Consider the following 22,532-nt stretch of genomic DNA (forward strand, 5'->3'; position numbering starts at 1 on the left):
TGATAACCAATCAAAAACCAGGATTTCAGTAGCATATAACAAAAACTGTCATTTGTCACTTATGACAAGTTTTGTGAAATGCCCCCAGGTCATGAGTTCTAAGATTTCTTTAAATACTTGCAAGAAAAGAAAGAAAAATAAATAAATAATAAAGACTTTCTCTAACCAATTTGGATGTATGCACAGCTGGATTAATACATCACCCTTTATATTGCACAAGCTAGCTAAAGATATGAAGGTTACCTCTATTCTCTTACATGTAAATGCTCTATCTACATTGTATACAGTAATTAGTATATAGGGGTAGCAGAAAAGTCGGTGTCCAATATAATTCCCGAAAAGCGGTTTGCCTGGAGTACAGTATATACAAATAACACTTAATCTTCTGGGACCCGTTTCACAAAGCCCTTTTTCAATGACAAATGAGAAGGAAAAAAAAAAAATCAGTGACAAATCTGCTGATAACCAATCAGAAGCAAGGATTTCACTAGCTTATAACAAAAACTATCACTTGTCACTGATGAAAAGTTTTGTGAAATGTGGCCCTGGAATTCAAATTAACAAGAAACTGCCTTTCAAGTCATTCTAGACTAGAGTGTACATATCAGGCAGAAAGATTGGTTTATGGACCAAAATAATAAAAGCAATTTAACAGAACCTTGAAAGAAATCCCATCCACTGAGAAAAATTCTCATTTATACCTGCAGGTACATGTAGGACATCACACTCTGTTTAGTACTCCGCTATAATACACTGTCTACCAGAAACATTAGGAAGACATGGTTTTAGTCTTGACGATGCATATTAATTTTCCCCTGATTATGCAGGATTTTCTTCTCCGTCGTTACCAGAATTGACTTTTATCATAAAGCAAACATTCAAAATACAAATATATAATTTCACAAATCAAGTTTGATTTACAATCCTGGTAACGTAATGATGCCTTATCTGGAGCACAGTTTTGTCAGCTGCAGACAAAATCATATGATAACACCTATCCGTGGACAGCAGTCTCAAAATGATACACAAACCAATGGTAGCGTAGTTCCTAATGACCACAAGAGGGCGCTTCTCATCTAGCGGAGTGTCGGCGAGGCAAAGAAATTAGTGCCCTTCTTGCTGCGGTCGCTCTTACTGCCAAACCTTGGGTGAAAGAGACAAAAGGACATAGTTGAGTATTTTATCATTCATGTGCTGCATGATTCTTGTGTTATCTGTTGAAAACCAGAAACGTGTATTTCCCACACCATCTAAACATAGAGTTAAAGCCTCTCTAAAGTGTTGGGACTCTTGGGAGCCCAAAATTTTGCTTAAATTGTATTATAATGTGAAAGAGGATGTCATTAAAGACACATTCTGCAAAGAATCCCTCTCAAAATAATGTGTTTGAAGACAAATATTGATCAAAGAATACATAATTTGGGTTTTCCGCTGTACGCAGAAAACCTGAATTCTGTATTCTGTCATTAATCTTCGACTTCAAACACATTTGTTTTGAAAATCCTTGCACAAATGTGTCTTAAATGACATCCTCTCTCTCATAATGGCAGTTTAAATGAAATATTGCCATTAAATTTGTGGGGCTCCCAACACTTTAGAGGGGCTTTAATGCCCTTCTCTTCATCAGGAGACAACATTTTATACAAACCTACCTAAGACGGCAAAGAATAAGATCTACCCTTTTATATGTTGAACACAAGCAGTGGTGCTTTACGAGGAAAACTATTAAACAAAGATAGCACAGCACACTACAATTCAAAGATTGTGGTAAACAGAGGCTGAGGGAGCCAAAGAACAAGAATTAAACACCATGAAAACAGTTTCCTTGATAAATAGTTGTTTCATAATTGCCAGTAAAATGTCAGAGAGAGAGATTCAAATGAAAGAGCAGAAATATACTGTAAGAGGAATACGAGAAGGGCAAAGTGCACACTTTTCCATCTGTAAGAAAATTAACACTGCACATATATTTAAAAATAAATAAATAATAATCAGCATGTATATGTTGTACATTACAGCGAACAAGGATACAATAGTACATCTGCTACATGTATGAAAAAAAGAAAGCCATTTTTTTCCATTAAAAAGGAAAAACAACAGTTAAGATGTCATAACATTACATGTAAAGGTCAATGATAACAGTACTTTCATGAGATGATACAAATGACATCAAAGAAAAAGAAAGAATTAGATCAAACAGATAGGATGCCATGAAAGTAAAGAAAGGCGTTCAGTAGAAATACTGAAAACACACGGTCACCAAGATAAAACAAAATTGAAAGATGCTAGGAAAACAACTTCATCACAACAGGAACATGCATGTGTAGTTGTCTGTGGGTATTCTAGGTAAGTTTCAAAGGGGAGGGGGGTAATAGTCTGGTGTAGCCATACTAATATAGATTAAGTTGATTCTCCCACAGAGTGGTTTTCTTTGTGAGGTGGTAATGATCTGGGTGTATATACAGTTGTATATATATATATATATATATATGCAGTTGTACTGGTACAGAATATGTAATTGTCCTGGGTGGGGGGGGGGGGGGGGGGGGGATAGGTTGGTCCAATGGTAGTCATCCTGGTTCTGCACAGGATAATCCACAAGAGCAAATCATGCACAATAGGTAAGACAAATATCTGAGCGACTGACATTATATGAAGCTCTCTAACACTCTATAACTACAATAAATAATAAACACTTAAAAGGTCATTGCAAGTTCTTTAGCATAGACACCACAAACACTTCAAGACAAACAATGGACCTTGGGATGTACCTCATTGAACTTCGCGAAGATCTACTCCCAAAGCTGAGTCATTCATGAAAGATAAACACAATGACACCAACATGAAATATGAGATGAGAGACAAATGACAATGGAATGAGAGGTATAAAGATATTACAATGTTGTGCAGAATTTGAACTTGCTTAAAAAAAAACACTCCATAATGGAAGGAGACGTGATGTCTCTGTGGTAGAGCAGTGGTCTCGTAACCAGGAGATCCCGGGTTCGAAACCAAGTCAGTGTGCTAGTACACTTTGTTAAGGCATTAATCCTCATTACCAAGTCCCTTCGAGAGGAATTAAAGCTGATGGTCCCATGGTTGCTTTACAAGCATACACATGCTTTCTTAGCAGTTAGGTAAAACATAACCATCAAACCAAACAATCCTGTCATTGCATACTACTTGCCCCAGTGAGAATTCCCCCCCCCCCTCCCCCAAGTACTGATCGATACTTTATCAGTAGAAAAGGGTAGAATTTTGTTGTTTTAAAAGAGTTCTTCAGATTTTGCAGAGCTGCTCTACTTTTTTTCTTCTTCCCTAATCGACTTATCTTCACTCGCCAACCTATCACACGCATTAAAAAGGGAGCAAAATGGAGAAATAAATCCCATATATTTATCGACTGCTCAGTGAGTGCTCTGCTAACACAATTGGGCAAGCATAAAATATTAAGGAGATATTATTAGGTATCTTGTTAGTCCCACCTGCCACCTGTAGGAATAAAAGGTTAGTAGTTATGTATCCAACCTGCAACCAATAAAGATATTTAATGAGATGAATAGTGGCGGCATGTAAATAATATACCAAATACTTTCATAGTACAGCTGTGAATAACATAGGAAACCTTTATTAGAAAGATACAGTAGATCTGATTATGAATTTGGGGAATGTATACTTGTTCATTTTTCCCATGCCACATACATGTAATTGACTAGATTACATAATTGATAGCTCAGAACTTATACATAAAACAAAACGAGCAATGATCACAACAATTGAACAATTACAAGGTTTTTACTAAACATACATTACTACATACTATGAGTGAAATGATTGAATGAAGATGTTAATATTGGATGGATACATGAATACTGTTCACATAAGACATACATTGTACAGAAGAATTTCAAGGAAGGACATATAGTTAGGATGACACATAAACATTCAGGACTGGGGAGTTCACATATCATGAATGCTAGTTCTTTTCCAGTTGGAATCAACAGCTATTCATCAAACCGCATGTGAACTCCCCCCTGCTGTTGACAAACCTTGAAGTCCCTTCAACTGTCTTCTTTGCAGTGCTCGTTTTAGTGGAGCTCATGTAAGAAGACGAAGAGGATTTCTTCAGACTGATTGTAAGGAGACAGAGGAGGGGGAGGAGGAGGAGGTGGAGGAGGAGTGAGGAAGGAAAGGAGGAGGAATACAAAAGTTATACACAGAACATAGGATATACAAATAAACATTAAAAAGGGGGAGGGGGGGGGGGGGGGAGGGCTAAAGTAGAAAACTACAAACAAAGGATGATACAGTACAGTCACACATGTGTCTCAGGAGCCAGTTCCTTTCACACAAATATCCTATACTTTATATATCCTCTCCGTTGCACACATATTTTACATTTGTTTTATCAAGGTTTATGACATGAAAGAGAGGTTGAAACAGGAGTCTAATTACAGAGGACAATGAAACTACATTTGAAGCTCTATATAAATGAGTCTAGTATAGTAACTGATGAGTTTCCCAAAGAAGGGGGGGGGGGGGGAGTAGAAAAAAGAGGAAAGATAGGTCATATACTGAGTTGCTTATATTTCATTAATTAGTTATAATACCGGTATAATATGATATTATATATTATATATAAATAAAGCCAAAATATATGGTTTTTCTAAACTGGAAAGATCCTTCACAGTGCTGTACAACTGTTTTTGTATCCTTATAGATCATCAATTTGTAACATGTACTGTTTGGCAGGGCCATAATTATAGGATTTCTTTTCTACTCAGATTAATTTATTATTATCAAAATCGCATCTTTTTCTAGATCTTTGGTAAAGCATACATATCAAACCACAATTCACATCCCCTCTCTCTATCGGCAATGCCTCTTCTCATCCCCTTATTTATACCGAACTATAAATTTGTTTCACAGATTTCTAAATCCAGCCCCACCCCAAATCTCTCTTTGTCATTCTATCCCCTCTTTCTTTTAATCTTATTTTCCCTTCCCATCAATTTATCATTTTACGTCACATAGTGTGCCTACATGTAGTTCCTTCATTTGTACTAACACATGTTAATATCTCTCTCATATACCCCTGTCTCCGTCTCTCTTTCACTTCCCACCCCTCGAGGCTCTCACTTTCTCTCTATCATTTCATTCTACATATCTCACTCTACCCTGGGTCAAATCTCTCACTTTTGTACAAAAATAAATCAGGAATCCTATTCAGTTACCAAATTCTTGTCCATATTTAAACTTGCAGAGGCGGATCTCTTTTGAATTTAAATAGACAGATGTCTATTAATGTGAGACCAATGAAACTATGCACTATGAAGGATCTTATCAGCATTGATTTAAACCAACCTTGACGAGATGCTAGAAGATTTCTTTTCTGTGGTTTTCTTCATGCTATGTTTGGATGAAACATAATAGTGGATCAATTTAAAAAAAGAAAAAAAAAGAAAGATAAGCTCTATATCTGCATGTGGCTCTATGATCCATGCCCCTGGGACAAGTGCTCCGTGGTTATCTTACACTAACCAAGTTCAAAACTCTGTTTACGGCCAAATCACTACACCTAACACCAACCCTACCCTGAAACCAACCTATAACCAAACTGCAACACTAATCCTGTATCTTTGACGAAGTTAGTCCTGCCTTCTGGTAGCAGATTTCACCTGGGTGGTCTTTGTAAACGTCAAGGCAAGTACACAATACAGATAAATGTACATGCTATTCAATAAATTGTTCACTTCAAACATGCTAATGTGAATCTCTTACAGTTAAACACAGTTTTAAATACAAATAATTAAAAGAAACAAACACAAATATCCTTTCATGCAACTTTCTAAAACTTTAAACAAATATAAAAGATACAAAATTGGAAATAGATATATTTACCTTGGAGTGAGTGATGACTTGCCGAGGAACGTCTTGGCCTTTCCAAGGCTGCTGTTAGAGGGCGTCTTAGCGGGTGTTTTTCCCGGGGTACGTACAGGTCCCAACATACTCATGTGGGCTATAATGAATAGAAAATAAAATTATATACATGTATACATTGAGGTGATTCTTATTACAGAGGTACCAGTTGGTTCCACCAAGTGAACTCGTAAAAGACATTCGGACATGTGAGGGTCCCAAACGTGCTACACATTATAAAGCCTGTAAAACCTTAAATCAGACTATCAGATTATGGTTTGCGTAGTGCGCTTCACAATACTGTATCTACTAACGTACAGATAAGTTTGCACAAGTGAGTAAAGGATTTCACACACTTCATTTTTTTGGAAAAGGTTCACTTGCGAATTTTTACGAGACAGGGCCATGTCTATGTAAACATGAAAAGTTCTTCTTGCTAATTATTGGTGTTCTGATCTTACATGGCTGGCCAGGAGTTCCAGGAGTCCTGTGACGGTTGGCGTAGATGGTGGAGTTCTCCTGTTCAGCCTCAAAGTTGATAAAGGCTTTCCAGAAGTCAGACGGGAGTGCCATCAGCCTCTCCACAACCTTCACAGGAAGAGAAATAAAAAGATAAGAAATGATGAAGTTTATAATTGCTACAAATTTGCTGTATGTGACCAATAACAACTTTCCCTGAGGTTGACGCCCAGTAGAACACAACTAAATAAAAAAATTAAAGAGGGGGAAAAAAAACAAACTTATAGAATTCCTTGGTTGAACTCATTATTGTATCCATTATATTGTATCATCAAAAGAAAAAAAAAAGAGGAAAAATTGGTCAGAAATAATCCATCTTTGCTAGACATGAAAGTTTGTGGTGTATCGTAAGAACTTAGTTGTTAGAAAGTGGTGTGATGCATCTTTATTTCACACTCTTTTACAGTTACAATGAAGTAGAAATTTGACAAGTGTAGAAGATGACTTTAAAGCAATCCTTCCAGGAATGATGGTTATATAATCAGAGTGTGGGGAGGGATAAGAAATTAGGGGTGTGGTCACTTATCCTTGGCTGTGTCTTGGTATTACGGAACATCTGCATAGGTTCTGATCAGAAGAAACTTGCCATAGAACTGTTCAACCATATACCCTTGCAAGTTTAGACACTAGCATCTTACACTTTAAGGGGAAGTGGGAAAGGGGTGGGGAGGGGTATGGAAAGAGGGCTGTGGTCACTTACCCTTGGTTGTGTCTTGGTATCATTCAGCATCTGCATAGGATCTGGTTCTGAGCAGCCATATCCAATGATGGTTGGTCCAAACACCTTGGCTAAGTTAGACACCGGCATCTTACATTCCGGGCTCTCTGATACTCTAGAAGACAAAAGTTAATAAGTTTGTAAAATAAAGAAAACCATGTTATGACAAAGTTGCTTACATGATGCTGTGTCACAATTACATTTACAACCATTACTCTACTTATTATCAATTTAAAAAAATGTCTATTAGAACATTATTTGCTGGTTGGCCCTGTGGACTTTGTAACAGAAGTCCCCTGTACAGCATCAACAACAGAGAATTTCAAAGAGGTAATCCACTACTTATACTGATGTCATAAATGTATGTACCGGTAAACGTTAATTTCCCACTAATTTAACATTGATAATTTGTTTTCACCCTTTTCATGGGAATGGTATTTTTCTTCTTCTTTTATGCAAGAAACTCTTCTAGATGGTCCATCTACTTTCACAGCAAGTCAAAATGTTAAAGGGAGTGTAGCATGGCAAATACCACCAACGTCTTCTTTAGGACAACTGCAGCGACTTGATTAACGGTAGTCAGCGACTTAATCTCTACATGGTCAGCGTTCAATTTGGTTTTGCGTATGTTCCATGCAAGTGATTGCTGCGGTCGCGTCGTCCATAGTTGTATTATACCCGATTGGCCCCGAGTCAGGCCACGGGAAAGACATGTAGTCTCTTCAGGCTACACTCCTTTTAAACAGTACCTTTGAAAAATAGAAAGAGTTACTCACCTTTGGAGATGTGTGATGAGATACGCCATGGTGTCTCTGTTAGCGTGAGGAAGCTCACTCACAGCCTGGTACATAGCTGTCGTACTGTCATCAATATCATACAGTTCTACAACACAGAAGAAATAGAGGAAATTACAAGAATGAAAAAAGTTAGAATGAATTAGGAGAGCTTGGGTATTTGTTTCTAGTTCATCGTGACTGTACTATGGACCAGTAATGGCCTGGTCGTTGAGTTGCTGCTCGGCAAGCAGTAGATGACAGGTTCAAATCCCGCTGGTTTCAAGATTTTTCCTCACTTGTTTTCAATTACAGTTCGATCAATCTTATTTACTGGGTGTAGGCCTCAAATATATTTAAACAATTGAAATTTCTCCCAGGAAGCATTACATTTATAAAATATTTATAAAAGAATGAAGAAACATACAGTCTTGTTCAGATTTAAGTGGTTTAAGGCTGTGCACAACAGTGTAATGAGGTACCCGAGTACACTCCCAGGCTCACAAGCGAATAGTCGAATATTCGGACGCCATGTTTTTTATTTTTTTATTTTTTTTGCCACTACCATACCACTCGGCAGTTTCCCAGGTCTCTCGCCAAAAACGCATGCAATTTTATTTTGAGTTGCAGTTGAAGGCGCCGATTTAATAAGAATAATAACAGTAAACAATGCAATTTTAAAAACCAAAGATGGCAGAATAATACATTTTCCTCCAAGTCCAAACAGAAATCTGGACATTTGGTCCCAGTTTCTGAAAGGTGAGTTTGACAGTGCTTGAGTTGGGAAACATTTTTACCGACGGTACCATGCCAGCGGTCGCTGCTCTCCCTGGCATGGGTAAGCGTGGGCCTGGACATTTTTTTTTTTTTTTGCGGCCGAATATTCGGGTATGAGAAATCGTACCCGAGTAGTTGTCAACCGTGTGGGTACTCGAGCATTCGACTACCCGTCGCAGCCTTAACGTGTTTTTTTTTGTGATGGCACAGGTGTAACACGCTTCACCTTTCTGTACCTGTAAGTGCAGTTCCCATTCATTTACACGGTTAAAAAAAAGCTACGGTTTACCTCTCTGTATCTGAACGAGTCAAGCGAGGGAGCAATGCAGCTGAGTTTGCGAAAGTGTGTGCACTTTAAAACACTATTTCTTATGTACTTTACACTAAATTGTGGGTAATTGAATGTCAGATGTGATTTGTTAAATTCTCCTCTATCCTCTGCTATTGAAGGGAAAAGGTCATTAATCGCTGACAACAGACTTGGTGGAAAAACCATTAATGGGTGTACAAGTCTCGCACACATTAAACCCGTAATCTCATCAAGAATTATCTCCAGTCTCTCAGAAAGTCTTTGGGTTAGGGAAAAGTAAGGAAATGATTTTGCCATAATGGAGGGATGGGTAGTAAATGCTCTACAAAAGGCCTGTTAAAACCAAAGTCTAATCCTGGTAATTGTCAACACCTGTTATTGGATCAAACACCCGGATTGTGTTGAATTCCCCATGAGAGCCGACTACGATACGTGACGTCCCACTAGATACACCATCGTAAACAATACTAACCTGCAGCCTTCATGAAAGCCAGGTGAAGCTCAAACGTGACCAGAGGTTCGGGAAGGTTGCGGAAGAAATCCTTCAGCGCACCACAGACACAGTGGATGTCTCGTACCTTCTCCTAAATACCAAACAAAGAGAGCAAATTATTAGAGAATGATTGGTTGATATTGAAAAAATGTGCCCAAGAAATAGAGAAGACATTATTTCTATTATTACTTTCCCTAAATATCACAACTGGTAGCAAACAACATTTAGTCAATATGCATATCACGTTTATGATTTTGAGTAAAGTGTATTGATACGTATATATAAGAATAGAATGAGTGAGAAACATGACATGAATCATGTAAGAAATTAATGTAATTATTTTTATGACTAATGCAAATCATTTAATTTTCAGAAATGATATTATGCATTTGAAATTTTACACTTTCCTATCCTGTGAATTTTTCCATTTTATGAGCAATGTTTGTTCGAAAAAAGTATAAATGGTAATGATCATGAATGTGTTGATGATAGTAATGACGATGGTGATGGTAATGATAATATTACTATGATGAAGATGACAATGATTATAATGATGTAGTGATGACGGCAAAGATGATGATGATGAGGCGCAATTGAACTTACAAGATGAGGGTCATTCTTGAGTATGAGTCTTTCTCTGAGCTCCTTGACCTCTCGCTCTGAGCCTGAGATGCGATAGATACCTTCCTCTGTCAGTCCTCTCATTTCTATTTCATTAATGCAATGCATCTTGGAGCAAAAAGATAAGTACATTGAGAAGATTGAATACAATTACATCAATACTGTTCAGTTACCTCGGCTCCATCTTATAAAGAGTTGACATTTTTAATCGCAACTTATTTGCGATTGATTTCATTCGTAACTATGTATGTAAGAGACAGGAGACTGTAAACTTGCCATTGATTCGGATCAATCGTAACTATTTTTAAGACGGGGGCCCAGGACTGCACTTTTAACCATCTTTTGTAAGATATTAATCTACTAGTACATTAGATAATCTTCCCCCAGACGAACTACATGAGCATGCGGTAAATTCTTTACCTGCTTGAGCACCTTATAGGGGTAGTTCAGCTAAAGCTGGCAGTAATAATAACCGTACAATGCTTATAAACACTAGTGTAAAAGTGCTATATATATATATATATATATATATGAAACTATCACTGTTATCAATGTCTACTATTCAGCAATAAGATGGACACAAAAATGTAATTTTCGAGGGATATGTTTGAATGCAAATTCATACTTATTTCCCCCTTTAAGTTTCAGTAAAGCTATTTTGTATTCAAAAGTGGATTTCTTTTCTTTGTTATTCATTTCATTCCATTGTAACACATTTAAAAAATCAAACAAACATACAAAGAAAAATAGACAGATATGGTGAAATTTGAAGAGGATAATTATAAGATGAAAACAAAAGGTAGAGGCACGGGAAAGAGAATGTGTCTCACCACTAACGATGGGACGTAGGGTGGATTTTCTGGAGTGAATTCATCCAGAGCCGATGCTGTTCTGGTCTTGTTTGGGGTTCCAGCAGTGGGCACGCATGGCAAGGATGCACTATCCTTGCAGTCAGGATGACAGACTAATCTGCAATCTGAAAGAAACAAAGGGGAGGATGCTGATGATCTCCTTCTCCAAACCATTGAATTTCATTTCATTTCACAAGCATTATAAAGGAAAATAAAATGAAAAGAAAATAAGGAGTAACAAAGGTTCAGGTCCATGTTCACTCACCTGTGTTTTGGAATAGGAATTTTGAAGAAAAACAAAATTTCCAATCAATTATACAGAATTTTAAAACAATCACAGGAGTAAATTTCAGGTACTAATTACAGTAATTAAGCCAGATTTTTTTTTCTTTCCAGAATTGATACTGGGAAAATTTTTGTCTTGTTATTTACCCGACAGGCATTTTCACGGTTTGGTATATAAAAATGTTAAATCCATACTACCAATTCTCTATCAGTTTCTAGATGTGGAATCACTAATGAAATAGAATGTTGTATATTTTTTGAAATATATGTCTCAAAGGGTGTTCTCACTTTGTCAAACTTACCTTTACATTTCAGGGCATACTTTCCAAACTTGATTCTCTTTCCACACTGAAAATAAAGCAATATTAATCGTTTGAGAAAACAGCAATTGACAATTACAAAAGTTTTACATACATACTCTAAAAAGATAGGTCTCTCTTCCTTTTGCAAAACTATTACTTTGTTAATGTCGAAAATGTGCTTACTTGGCAGGAAATCTTTTTTCATGGCTTACCTCAAATGATATTGAGAATCTGTTAATATTCATTATCATAATTATTCTATATGTAACAACAGGAACATAGAATGCTTATTTACAGGGAATCAGTATCTTTAACACAATCAAATAAAAGTTCTAAGTTTTGAGTCCTTCTAGTAAAAATTATCTTGACTGTCTGATACGGACAAGTATTGGAGACTTTTTTTTGTTCATGAAATTATGGAGGAGTGTGCAAAATTTGCGTCGTGATCAGTTGTTCCATGTTGAGATGTGTGTGCATGCGTTAACATTGCTATAAAACTGCTTTTAAGGGTCATAGCCTTTCTTTCCTCAGAGATGTGGCTTACCGGGTCACATGACTCTGGTTTGATGACTGTCTTGGTGCAGAAGGTGTGGATCCTGGCTCTCTTGTTTCCTGGGGTTCTCAGCTGGATTGGTGACATCCACAGGAACTGCTCTTCTGTGAGGTAAGAACAAGCAAGTATGGTGGATGGTTTCTTTTTACTGACTACAAAGAAAGCATGTATTAGTAAGCAAGCAGGGGACAGACGACTTGAAGTTCACCCAAGGGGACTTGGTTATGAGGATTAATGTCTTACCAAAGGGGACTTGTGCATTAACTCGGTTTGGAGTGTCATCATCTGTAAGGAGCCAGAAGGGCATTAATATGAGTTAATGCCCTTCTGGCTTCAAAGTCCTAACAAAGTTCTGCTCATGACAGGAATAAATTCATATACACCGATTCGGGCGACTTCTGGTGGAAGTGCGCCCTCATAAGGTGACGCCATAACTGGGGGGCGTCTGACTGCAGCTAGCTAGCTTACATTGCAACGGGTATGCTATACCTATACCGAACCTCGCCCAGGCCCGGCTAGGGTCGCTGCTCCGCTAGCTAGTAACCGCTCTCGAGCTCTCTGTACTGTCAGCTGGATCGGAGAAGCCCCCCAGTTATAGCGCCGCCACCGGCGGGCAGGTACATAAAACCCCCAAACCGAATCGGTGTATAGGATCATATGTTACATCAAGTGTTTTCAAAACTATATATAAATGACATCTTACCAAACTTTCCATTAGGAAAATGTATAATAGCTGAGCAATGAGTAAAGTGCATAACATCAACTCATATCTTGCAAATGCTTTTTTTTCAAAGAACGTGATTTTTTGCAAGTTTTAGATAAGTTAAGTTTATTACCAGTCACCACCAAAAGCTTTGAGTATACCATGCAGTTGTACATTCACTCATTTTAGTAGGCAATTCCAATATGTTTTAGCCAATTTTCTCTGAAATTCTGAAAAGTCAGAAGGCTCCTCCAATGATGTCCTCATACACACATCAGTGAGATCTCAGTTGGCTTATCAGAAATTTCATTTTTTAAGTGTAGGTAGCTATTTCATCAATGCCTTTCATTTTATTTACCTTTGATAGGAAGGGCTGGCTGACTCATGCTTCTCCTATATCTACCATTTTTCTCTACATTCGTCGTAGCTATGATGGGTCCATGGTCATGGGGTACCGTCACCGTTGTTACAATTGATGTATCCTGTAGGTAGAATGAAAACAAAAATTGTAATAAATAGCAATATGGGAGGGCTTAGAATCCTTGGATATGACAGGTGTCTTTTATTTCTCAATATGAAGGAGAGTTAGTTGTGCAAACACACACCAAAAAACGTCACCCTTGACCAAAGTTCAAAGTAGAGCCCTGAAAAATGACATAATGAACTAGATGGAATTTTGACTGCGCGCAGTCGAAAATGATGCCTCCGCCATAGAGCAATTTAAACAAGTTTGGAGTTTAAATCTCCAGTGGTTCTTGAGATATCATGATAACAATCTCAATGTATGGAATTTCATAAGTTGACCTCTGTGACCCTTGACCTTTGACCTACGTGCTCCAAAATCTAATCAGATTGTCTTCCTATGGTGATACACACTATCATTAAGTTTGAAGTTTAAATCTCCAGTGGTTCTTGAGATATTATGATATGGTGATACATACTATCATTAAGTTTGAAGTGAAAATTCTCCAGTGGTTCTTGAGATATCGCGATAACGATCTCAATGTATGGAATTTCATAAGTTGACCTCTGTGACCCTTGACCTTTGACCTACGTGCTCCAAAATCTAATCAGATTGTCTTCCTATGGTGATACACACTATCATTAAGTTTGAAGTTTAAATCTCCAGTGGTTCTTGAGATATTATGATAACAATCTCACTGTATGGAATTTCATAAGTTGACCTCTGTGACCCTTGACCTTTGACCTACGTGCTCCAAAATCTAATCAGATCGTCTTCCTATGGCGATACATACTATCCTTAAGTTTGAAGTTTTTACATCTCCAGTGGTTCTTGAGATATCATGATAACAATCTCAATGTATGGAATTTCATAAGTTGACCTCTATGACCCTTGACCTTTGACCTACGTGCTCCAAAATGTAATCAGATTGTTTTCCTATAGTGATACACACTATCACTAAGTTTGAAGTTTAAATCTCCAGTGGTTCTTGAGATATCATGATAACAATCTCAATGTATGGAATTGCATAAGTTGACCTCTGTGACCCTTGACCTTTGACATACGTGCTCCAAAATCTAATCAGATCGTCTTCCTATGGTGATACATACTATCCTTAAGTTTGAAGTTTAAATCTCAAATGGTTCTTGAGATATCGCGCTAACAAACTCAATACAAGGAATTTCATAAGTTGACCTCTGTGACCTGTGACCTTTGACCTACGTACTCCAAAATCTAATCAGATCGTCTTCCTATGGTGATAAATACTATTCCCGAGTCTTAAGTTTAAATCTTAAATGGTTCTTGAGATATTGTGATAACGGTCAAACGGGACGGACGTACGGACGGACAACCCGAAAACATGATGCCTCCGGCACCACCTTCGGTGGCGGAGGCATAACAATACTTCATATCTACAGCTAGCATCAAACATTGCCTTCAATAATTAAAAAAATAAGAATACTACCTTTCTCTACTAAAGCTTGTGTGTCTTTGCAACTGGTATTGGTTATGTCTACAGCTAGAATCAAACAATGCCTTCCATAATGACCAAAAATAACAATATTATCTTTCTCTACTAAAGTTTGTGTTTCTTTGGAAATTATAACATTGGTCATATATTGTTCGCAAAATGATTTGCTGAAATGCATTTGCACATCAAGACAAACTACTGCAGATAAATTGATCTACAGGATTCGAACCCAGTACCCTAGATCATAAGAACTCATCTATACCTACTGTTCTATAACAGCTCATCAACAGGTCACACTAACTGTCAAAATAAAATGCATTGATTAATGTTTTTCCTAGCTGCGTGAATATTCATGCATAGCTTTCCATTTGCCCTCTGAACCCTCTAATTCTTATTCAGATGCGAAGTCTGGATGCGCGCATTCCTTTTCCTTTGTTCCTTCGTCCTAGGAATGTAGATATGCAAATTTAACACTAGCGCTCATGGAACTGGGTTTGGGAGAGTGTGAATGTGTACGAGTTATACGTTAGCGAGAGTGGTGGGCAGAAGCCATTTTGTTGCGAGTAGAGAAGGACCTGCTGTGTCGCCCTTGGGGAGGGAGTACGTATGACAGTGAAGGGAGGATTTTTGGGCTTGCTGTTCAGAGCGAGTGTGGTCCCCTTTTTTATTGCTGCTTTCTCATTCTGCTGTTGGGAGCGGAAAGAGCAGACGACCGTCCTTCGGACACGATCCCTCCAGGAGGCAGGCAACGGGGTCTTCAATCTACAGAATAACTCCGTTTAGGGTGGTGTTCAACCACATTCCATTGATCGACTCTACGAAGTACAAGAGACCAATTTAGACTGTTTTCTACCCTGCGATATGGTGTACTCATCACGAGCCATTCGACCCAGTTCTCCTTCTACATGATTCCACGGTCATCTAACGCGGTGGACATTTTCGCGCACACAATCGTCTGACGCAGTGGACTTTGTCACGCACTCCAACGTTTGTAACACGTTATCCTTTGAACGAATAGTATAATGGCAGCCTTAATTTAATTGACCCTCTTAGGAAATTATAAGCTGATATATTTTGGATTTGTCAACGCTCAATATTTTGAATTTATGTTGCATCTCGTTGTGTTGTGTAATTAAAATCCACACTATAATATTACAACCCATTCTTTGATTGATTGTTTTTATATGTGTGTATCGCCACTGAGCCGACCACAATCCTTGTGACACTAACATTATCTCCAAATATTGATAATAACATGAAACGTACATACTGTAGAGAAAGGCTATGATTCAGGACCACTACTTACGTGGCTCAATCTTTTGTTTTTCCTTGGCGGTGTCTCATCTTCCTCCTCCAAAGGTGGTGCACTTGGCTTCTGGGAAAACAAAAGAGGAAAAAGGAGTAAGTTATAGAATAATCAAAGCGTTATAGATCAATCTGCAAACTACTATATTGTCTGTTAAGAGCCGAAAAGGCTTAATCCTGTGTTAAAGATAAGCTCCAGTACTGGTAAAAAAAAAAAAATTAATCTTCACAGAATCAAACGAAACTTACACTGAATGTTCAAAATAACAAATAAATGACATGTGCCAAACAATTTTGGAAGAAAATGTATACTGGCTGAGTAATGAGCATAGAAAGACAAGGAAATCAAGGTAGTACTAGCCCCGACACCATGTGTGTTGTCCCATATATAGCTTTCTATGTGAGTGCTTGTTACTTTACCAAGACTCGGTCAAATTTATTATGATTTTGATGACTCCAGAACCTTGCTGTGCACACGAATACTTACATGCTACATGATCAACTGTTTCTGATCCTTTCCACACCTTTTCTTTCACAATGTAATCGCATTACCAGTACTAAAGTTTATCTTTAAATGCAATGAATCAACACCCTTCTGGCTCCATACAGACACCATATTGACGTATACACTTTGTTCCCTACAAGGTTTACAAAACAGGGAAAAAAAGTAGCTATAGGAAGTATCAGAAACAGATATATGATTCAATGTTTCTTCAGATAACTTAATCTTATACAGCCAGAACTGACGTTTCTAGACATAGATGCCTCAGGATAAGACAAGGTAAGAGAGTCTGCAGATCATAGAGATTTGGTCCTCCTATTTCCTAGCAAGTTACTTGATTACAGTGAAGTGTAAATCTTTAGTCATTATCCATTCTTTCTTGTTTTATCTCCCAATTTCAGACTAGGGAATTGATGCCATCTTTGGGAAACTTTGAATGCTGCATGAACAAATGGTTTCCTCACCCTCTTTTTGCGATGCCATTTCTTGCCGTCCCTCAACACGGACACGTCTAGCTCCTCCTCCGTGTGATCAAGGTCAAGGTCAGAGTTCGACAGGAGGTCAGCAGACTTCTCGTTGATGCAGGAGAGGCGTTTGTTGGGAGAGCCTTGTCCTGGCTGTGGTGTGCCAGCGTTGTGGCTGAGGAACAGGATAGATTCTCGCTCCTTCTCGGTCAGCGTGTTCATCTTGTTGTTGTCGTTGGTGAGGAGTTCACGGATCAGGGCGATCTGACGCTCCTGTTAGTGAAGTGCACAATAAGAAGAATCAGTATTGATTAAACTTTTGCACCAGTGGTATGGTAAAACCAGACAAAGCGTACTGTCTATGACTTTCATTTACATGGTAATAATAGGAGGTTTGTTTACCCCTGGTCTTACATCTAGTCTTACACTAGTGAATGAGTCTTGTAAGCTGAAGAGCTGAAGAGCTGAAGCCTTCCGCTTCTAAAGTGGCATGAGGAGCAAGGAGATTATGAATTGACAAGACATTGCAGGGACATCATTAACTCAAAATGGTTCAGAGGTTAATGTCCATTAAAAATATCTAGATTTCATCAATGATACTAGTAGGAGTTACATGTACCCAGCATGATCCAATATACTATATCTAAAAAAATGACCTCTGATCCTAAAACACAATTTTGGGAACAACTCCTGTGAAGCATCGAATATGCAATAAAAAAGTACACAAGGCTGAAAAATAACTTGTTCTTCTTACCAATTCCTCTTGTGATGATTCAGCCTTCCTTCTTCTAGACATCTCAGATTCCAGTTGATTTCTGGAGATGAAAAAAATGAAATCGAGTAAACGATGTGCTCACTATTTCCAATTTCTTAAAATTGAAAAGTTAGTGGAATTGCTTTGAATATAAACAGATTTGTTGTCGAATAAATGGATCGAATTTTGAAAATGAGGACTTGCAGCATTCAAGAGGGGTTGTTTGGGAGAACCAAACCATGCCAGCGTGGTATTAGCAATGAGGGTGTGATGCACTGCCAAAGAGACCGGATGAGAATAATTATTTATTTTCACCACACAACTCCTGCGACAATTGGTCCACGGTAATTACCTCTATTAATCAAATTCCTAACTTTAACCCTGGACCCAATAATATACCTAACGGTAACTCTAAACCTAACCTAAAACCCAATCTCTAACCCTATACTTGTCACAAAATAAAGCCCAAAGCAACTGCTGATATAGCAAGCATCTGGGGGTGTTTCACAAAACTTGTCATCAGTGACAAATGACAGATTTTATTATAAGCTACTGAAATCCTTGCTTCTGATTGGTTATCAGCAGATTTGTCACTGATTTATGTCATTTGTCATTGAAAAAAGGCTTTGCAAAACACCCCCCCCCCCAAGCCAGGTCATCAATCATTCACAGTGTAGGCCTACCTTGCATGTTTGAGCTTTGTCTGGAGTGCATCTCTCTCGGCACCAAGCTTCATGCCTTGCTCCTTGCCTCCCATCCTATCCTGCTCTACGGCCAGCCATCTCTGTCGACACTGCTCCTGGTGCTTCGCAAAGACCATAAACTCTGCAGATAGTGATTCAAAACACACAAAATATAATCAAAATGAAGTCTTTACACCTTTAAAACAATAGACGGGACTGAGAGTGATTTGATAATACCATTTACCTATATTTACGCACTGTATTTATGTTACATGTATACATGGTACCTTTATCCCAACGTCTGTTTTTCTTGACTTGATGTAATAACACTATATTATAATGGTAATTTAAACTTTCCAGGACCTTGCATAATGGAAACGGCACGTATTCAGTACCGGTAAATGCTAAATATTTAAGAAAAACAAAATTATGATTATTATTGTCTCCTAAATTGTTGACAGAGCCATTATGCATGTAAAAAAGAGAGACAAATGTAAAATACTGAAATGTATTTTTTTGTCAATTGATTGTAATACCACTTAATAAAATCTCAGATCAAAGTACAGAAACTTACATACATGTACAGGCAGCTCTAACTTTACAAATATTTGTTTTCTCCATTTAATGTTACAATGCTTCTCTCCTAGAATAAGGTAAAACAAACAAGTAAAAACGGAGCCCCCCCCCCCCTTTTTTTAAATAAATATTGAAATTATCGATTTAAGCTACAAACTCTTCAAGAGAAATTATTCTAGTTAAAAAAAATGGAAAACTCCACTCCACTGAGAGATGATGACTAACCTTCTTCACATCCTTTTGACAGAATGGATGAATAATGGACGATTTCATCAAAGGTCGCCACTAGAGACTTGGGTTTCCTCACCAAGGACGTCATGATGAGGCACTAGCTTCTATCTCCTCTCTCTCAAGAAACCTCAGGAAAGCTGAAATATTTAAGAAATTGTATGGTGTGAATTGGGTGGATCATCACCAATCACAAAACTGGCAGTTTCCGAGTGAAAATGAATAGGAGTCTGTAACAGATTCTTAATATTTTTCACAATCATGTACTTTCATTCCTTTTCACTCAAAAGTGGGGAGTGACAGTAGCGCAATATGCTTGCAATCTGTTGTTGTTAATTGTTATCACACAGTTCACACTATTTTTCAAATAGCAGCAGTAGAGGCACATGACTAAATAGTAAGGCTGTGCACAACAGTGTAATGAGGTACCCGAGTATACTCCCAGGCTCACATGCGAATACTCGAGTATTCGGACGACATGTTTTTTTTATAATTTTTTGATTTTTTTAGAAAAAATTTTGTTTGTTTTTTTGTTGCCACAACCATACCACTGGGGCAGTATCTCACGTCGCCGAAAAAGCATGCAATTTTACTTCGGGTTACAGTTGAAGGCACCGATTTAATAATAATAATAATAATAACAGTAAACAATGCTGTTTTAAAAACCAAAGATGGCAGAATAATCCATTTTCCTCCAAGTCCAAACAGAAATCCAGACATTTGGTCCCAGTTTCTGAGTGGTGAGTTTGACAGCGCTTGAGTTGGGAAGCATTTTTACCGACGGCACCATGCCAGCGGCCACCGCTCAACCAGGCACGGGTAAGCGTCGGCCTGGACAGATTTTTTTTTTTTTTTTTTTTTGCGGCCGAATATTCGGGTACTAAAAATCGTACCCGAGTAGTTGTCAACCGTGCGGGTACTCGAGCATTCGACTACAAGTCGCAGCCCTACTAAATAGATTACTTTTATAATGTAATCAAATTTAAGTGTAAAGTGCATCGTTACTAGGGTGTCTGAACGATTTTTCAATTTCAATTTGGGATCGTTTTTCACCATTTTTGTTTGATATTTGAATAAAAAATGTTATCAGAATAATACATTTCAAATTTCAAGTCTCACCGATGTTTCTATCAAAAGTTACAGCCCCTCCAACACGCTGGTATATTCATATCATTTTGGTCAAAATCGACGAAAAAGACGTCCACGCAGAGTGATGTTGTTTTGCTAAATTTAGCCAAACAGCTGTATCGCGCGATATGCAAGCGTATGCATATCGTACGCATGCTGCTAAGCCAATCCGCGACTTGCAGCTTGAGCTACGCTGTCTCCGCGACATGTGCGATTGACTAGTATGGTTGGCGTTCGTCGCACAATAAACCCGGAAGTGAATGCACGTTATAGTCAATGGCAATATCGCGGAGACAACGCACGTTGTCTCGGCGATATTGCCTTTGACTATAACGTGTATTCACTTCCGGGTTTATCGAGGGAATTGCCAACCATAATTTCAGTCACTATAATGTGTAATTGAATTTGGGGTTTCGTTCGTGCGCGGAGATGTTACGCGATGTAACCATGGTTTGGACTGAGCGGAGCGCACGCCTCCTAATTAGCTGATCCACCAAATAGCGAGAAGGGTATTTTTAAACTGTTATCAGTTGTGATCCCTGGGGGCTAGCGAAAATATAATCACATAGAATTGTTCCTTAGGACTGGGACTACTTATCGATCGGGGCGTCATATCTCAAAAGTGACAAACCTCAGAGTTAGCCAGGACACAATGTTTAAATTGCTGTTTTGACCAAGATATTTTCAGAATTTCGGGGGCTACGCCCCTTTGGAAATATTGGAATTCACCTGCTCTTTCATATGACACCTCATTCATTGATTATCACCTTCAGGATCACAACTGATAAAGGTTTGAATCTCGATTTGAAAAAAAAAAATTGACTTTTTTTGCATGGTCGCGCAATGCACGTAGGCTGCATAGGGATGCGTGTAATCTCTATGGGAAGAATTTTAGCACACAACATCGGGTGCGCGATCAGACACCCTATCGTTACAGTACACTGTACAAATTATTTTGGTCTAAAAATTGTATTTCAATCGTCAGAATGAAAATTGCACAGGCATTGTTTATGTGAATGTTAGGTAGGGCAAGCGTTGAAGCCATGTTTGTCATACCTAGCAACAATTAATGTAGACTCCTCCAGATCTATAGAGTAAGGATACAAGAGAGAGAGTAGAATTCACTTAGATCTAATGACAATGTCTAAAAAGTCACAAGCATTGGCGATACGAATAACGGATTCCGTGATGACTTTCTTGATGCATTTTAGTTTTTACAATGACTTTGTGTAGCCTACAGGGACTTTCACATTATGAGCGATAAATCCTTGGGAAGACGGACAACCCATAAAAAAAGACGGTGAACTATAATTTTCTTAATATGCAAAATCGGCGGAATCAGGGACGCCAAGTTCAAAGATCGGCAAAAGCGTGACATTTTTATGATTCGGCGCGCGAGATCTAGAAATATTATATAGCGTTTTTTCAAAATATAGCGCGCGTGTCGTGCGTAAGAGCATTTTCAGACCCTCGAAATGCGTGATACTTGGTAGCTCTGCGGAATCCATTTTTTGCATCGCCAGTGGGCGGTTCGGAATTCGGTAACTAACAAAGTTAGAGTCTAGACTAAACGCGAAACCCGCCCGCAGAGCGCAGATGAAAAACCCCCTCTAAATCCAACATTTAAAGAAAAACTAGATCTATTGTCTAATACCCCACTTCTGAGAGAATTTGTTTAAAAGAATTCAGAATCTTGCGTGTAATCAACACCAATGTGACTGTCAGCTGTCCGGATACGCGGATCGCCTATCATTATCACTCGGGTTGGCCGTTGGGCTTTGCTATCGGGCTTGGTTCAGCCTCAGCTCCCGGGCCAGGCGGGGCGGGGAGCAGGGCTACTTCGAGTTGGTAATTCTGCCGATGCTGGAAGTCCGACTCAGTTAGCTTTGTTTTACATGGAAACAATTCTTATAATTCACAAACTTTCTCTCATCAAGTCACAGGAAACATATATGTAGGATTCATCATAAAACTAAACGTATGTTTTATATACTTTACCTAAAAGATGGAGTTATACGGTTGCTTTCTATGTAGTTTTCGTCAGAATCATCAACGGCCCATTCATTCGTTTCACGCGCTACCAAAATATCAATAATCGCATTGGATCAGCTGCAGCCAATCACAGCAAAGAATA

At 38.3% G+C, this 22,532-nt stretch overlaps 1 protein-coding gene across 5 annotated transcripts; it reads right to left on the minus strand.

Moving 5' to 3' along the window:
• Positions 1 to 719: 719 nt before the first annotated feature.
• Positions 720 to 22,520, minus strand: LOC578080 (rac GTPase-activating protein 1). 5 transcript variants are annotated; one of them, XM_030990149.1, is made up of 19 exons: positions 22,397 to 22,520; positions 19,268 to 19,410; positions 18,467 to 18,608; positions 17,784 to 17,844; positions 17,030 to 17,302; positions 16,065 to 16,133; positions 13,183 to 13,306; positions 12,113 to 12,225; positions 11,569 to 11,614; positions 10,961 to 11,106; positions 10,113 to 10,238; positions 9,489 to 9,600; positions 7,933 to 8,038; positions 7,139 to 7,271; positions 6,381 to 6,507; positions 5,902 to 6,019; positions 5,365 to 5,409; positions 4,050 to 4,130; positions 720 to 1,143 (listed from the first exon to the last, which is right to left on the minus strand). In XM_030990149.1, the coding sequence occupies exons 2-19, from the start codon at positions 19,359 to 19,361 to the stop codon at positions 1,077 to 1,079; spliced, it is 1,983 nt and encodes a 660-aa protein (XP_030846009.1). In that variant the 5' UTR covers positions 19,362 to 19,410; positions 22,397 to 22,520; the 3' UTR covers positions 720 to 1,076. The 5 variants fall into 5 exon arrangements, with proteins under 5 accessions (XP_030846009.1, XP_030846010.1, XP_030846013.1 ...); XM_030990150.1 differs by lacking the exon at positions 22,397 to 22,520 and adding an exon at positions 21,455 to 21,481; XM_030990153.1 differs by lacking the exons at positions 4,050 to 4,130; positions 5,365 to 5,409 and adding an exon at positions 2,772 to 2,804.
• Positions 22,521 to 22,532: the final 12 nt, after the last annotated feature.

This window comes from Strongylocentrotus purpuratus, unplaced genomic scaffold (assembly GCF_000002235.5).
Source record: "Strongylocentrotus purpuratus isolate Spur 01 unplaced genomic scaffold, Spur_5.0 spur5_scaffold_19, whole genome shotgun sequence".
Taxonomy (NCBI): domain Eukaryota; kingdom Metazoa; phylum Echinodermata; class Echinoidea; order Camarodonta; family Strongylocentrotidae; genus Strongylocentrotus; species Strongylocentrotus purpuratus.

Bases quoted from the DNA above. Each gene is read 5' to 3' on its own strand.
- LOC578080 (XM_030990149.1), bottom strand. From the start codon at position 19,361: ATGACGTCCTTGGTGAGGAAACCCAAGTCTCTAGTGGCGACCTTTGAT. The intron at 10,239-10,960 runs GTGAGACACATT...TTTTGCTCCAAG, and splicing joins CCTACGTCCCATCGTTAGTG to ATGCATTGCATTAATGAAAT. The intron at 7,272-7,932 runs GTGAGTAACTCT...TTTGTCTTCTAG, and splicing joins CTCATCACACATCTCCAAAG to AGTATCAGAGAGCCCGGAAT.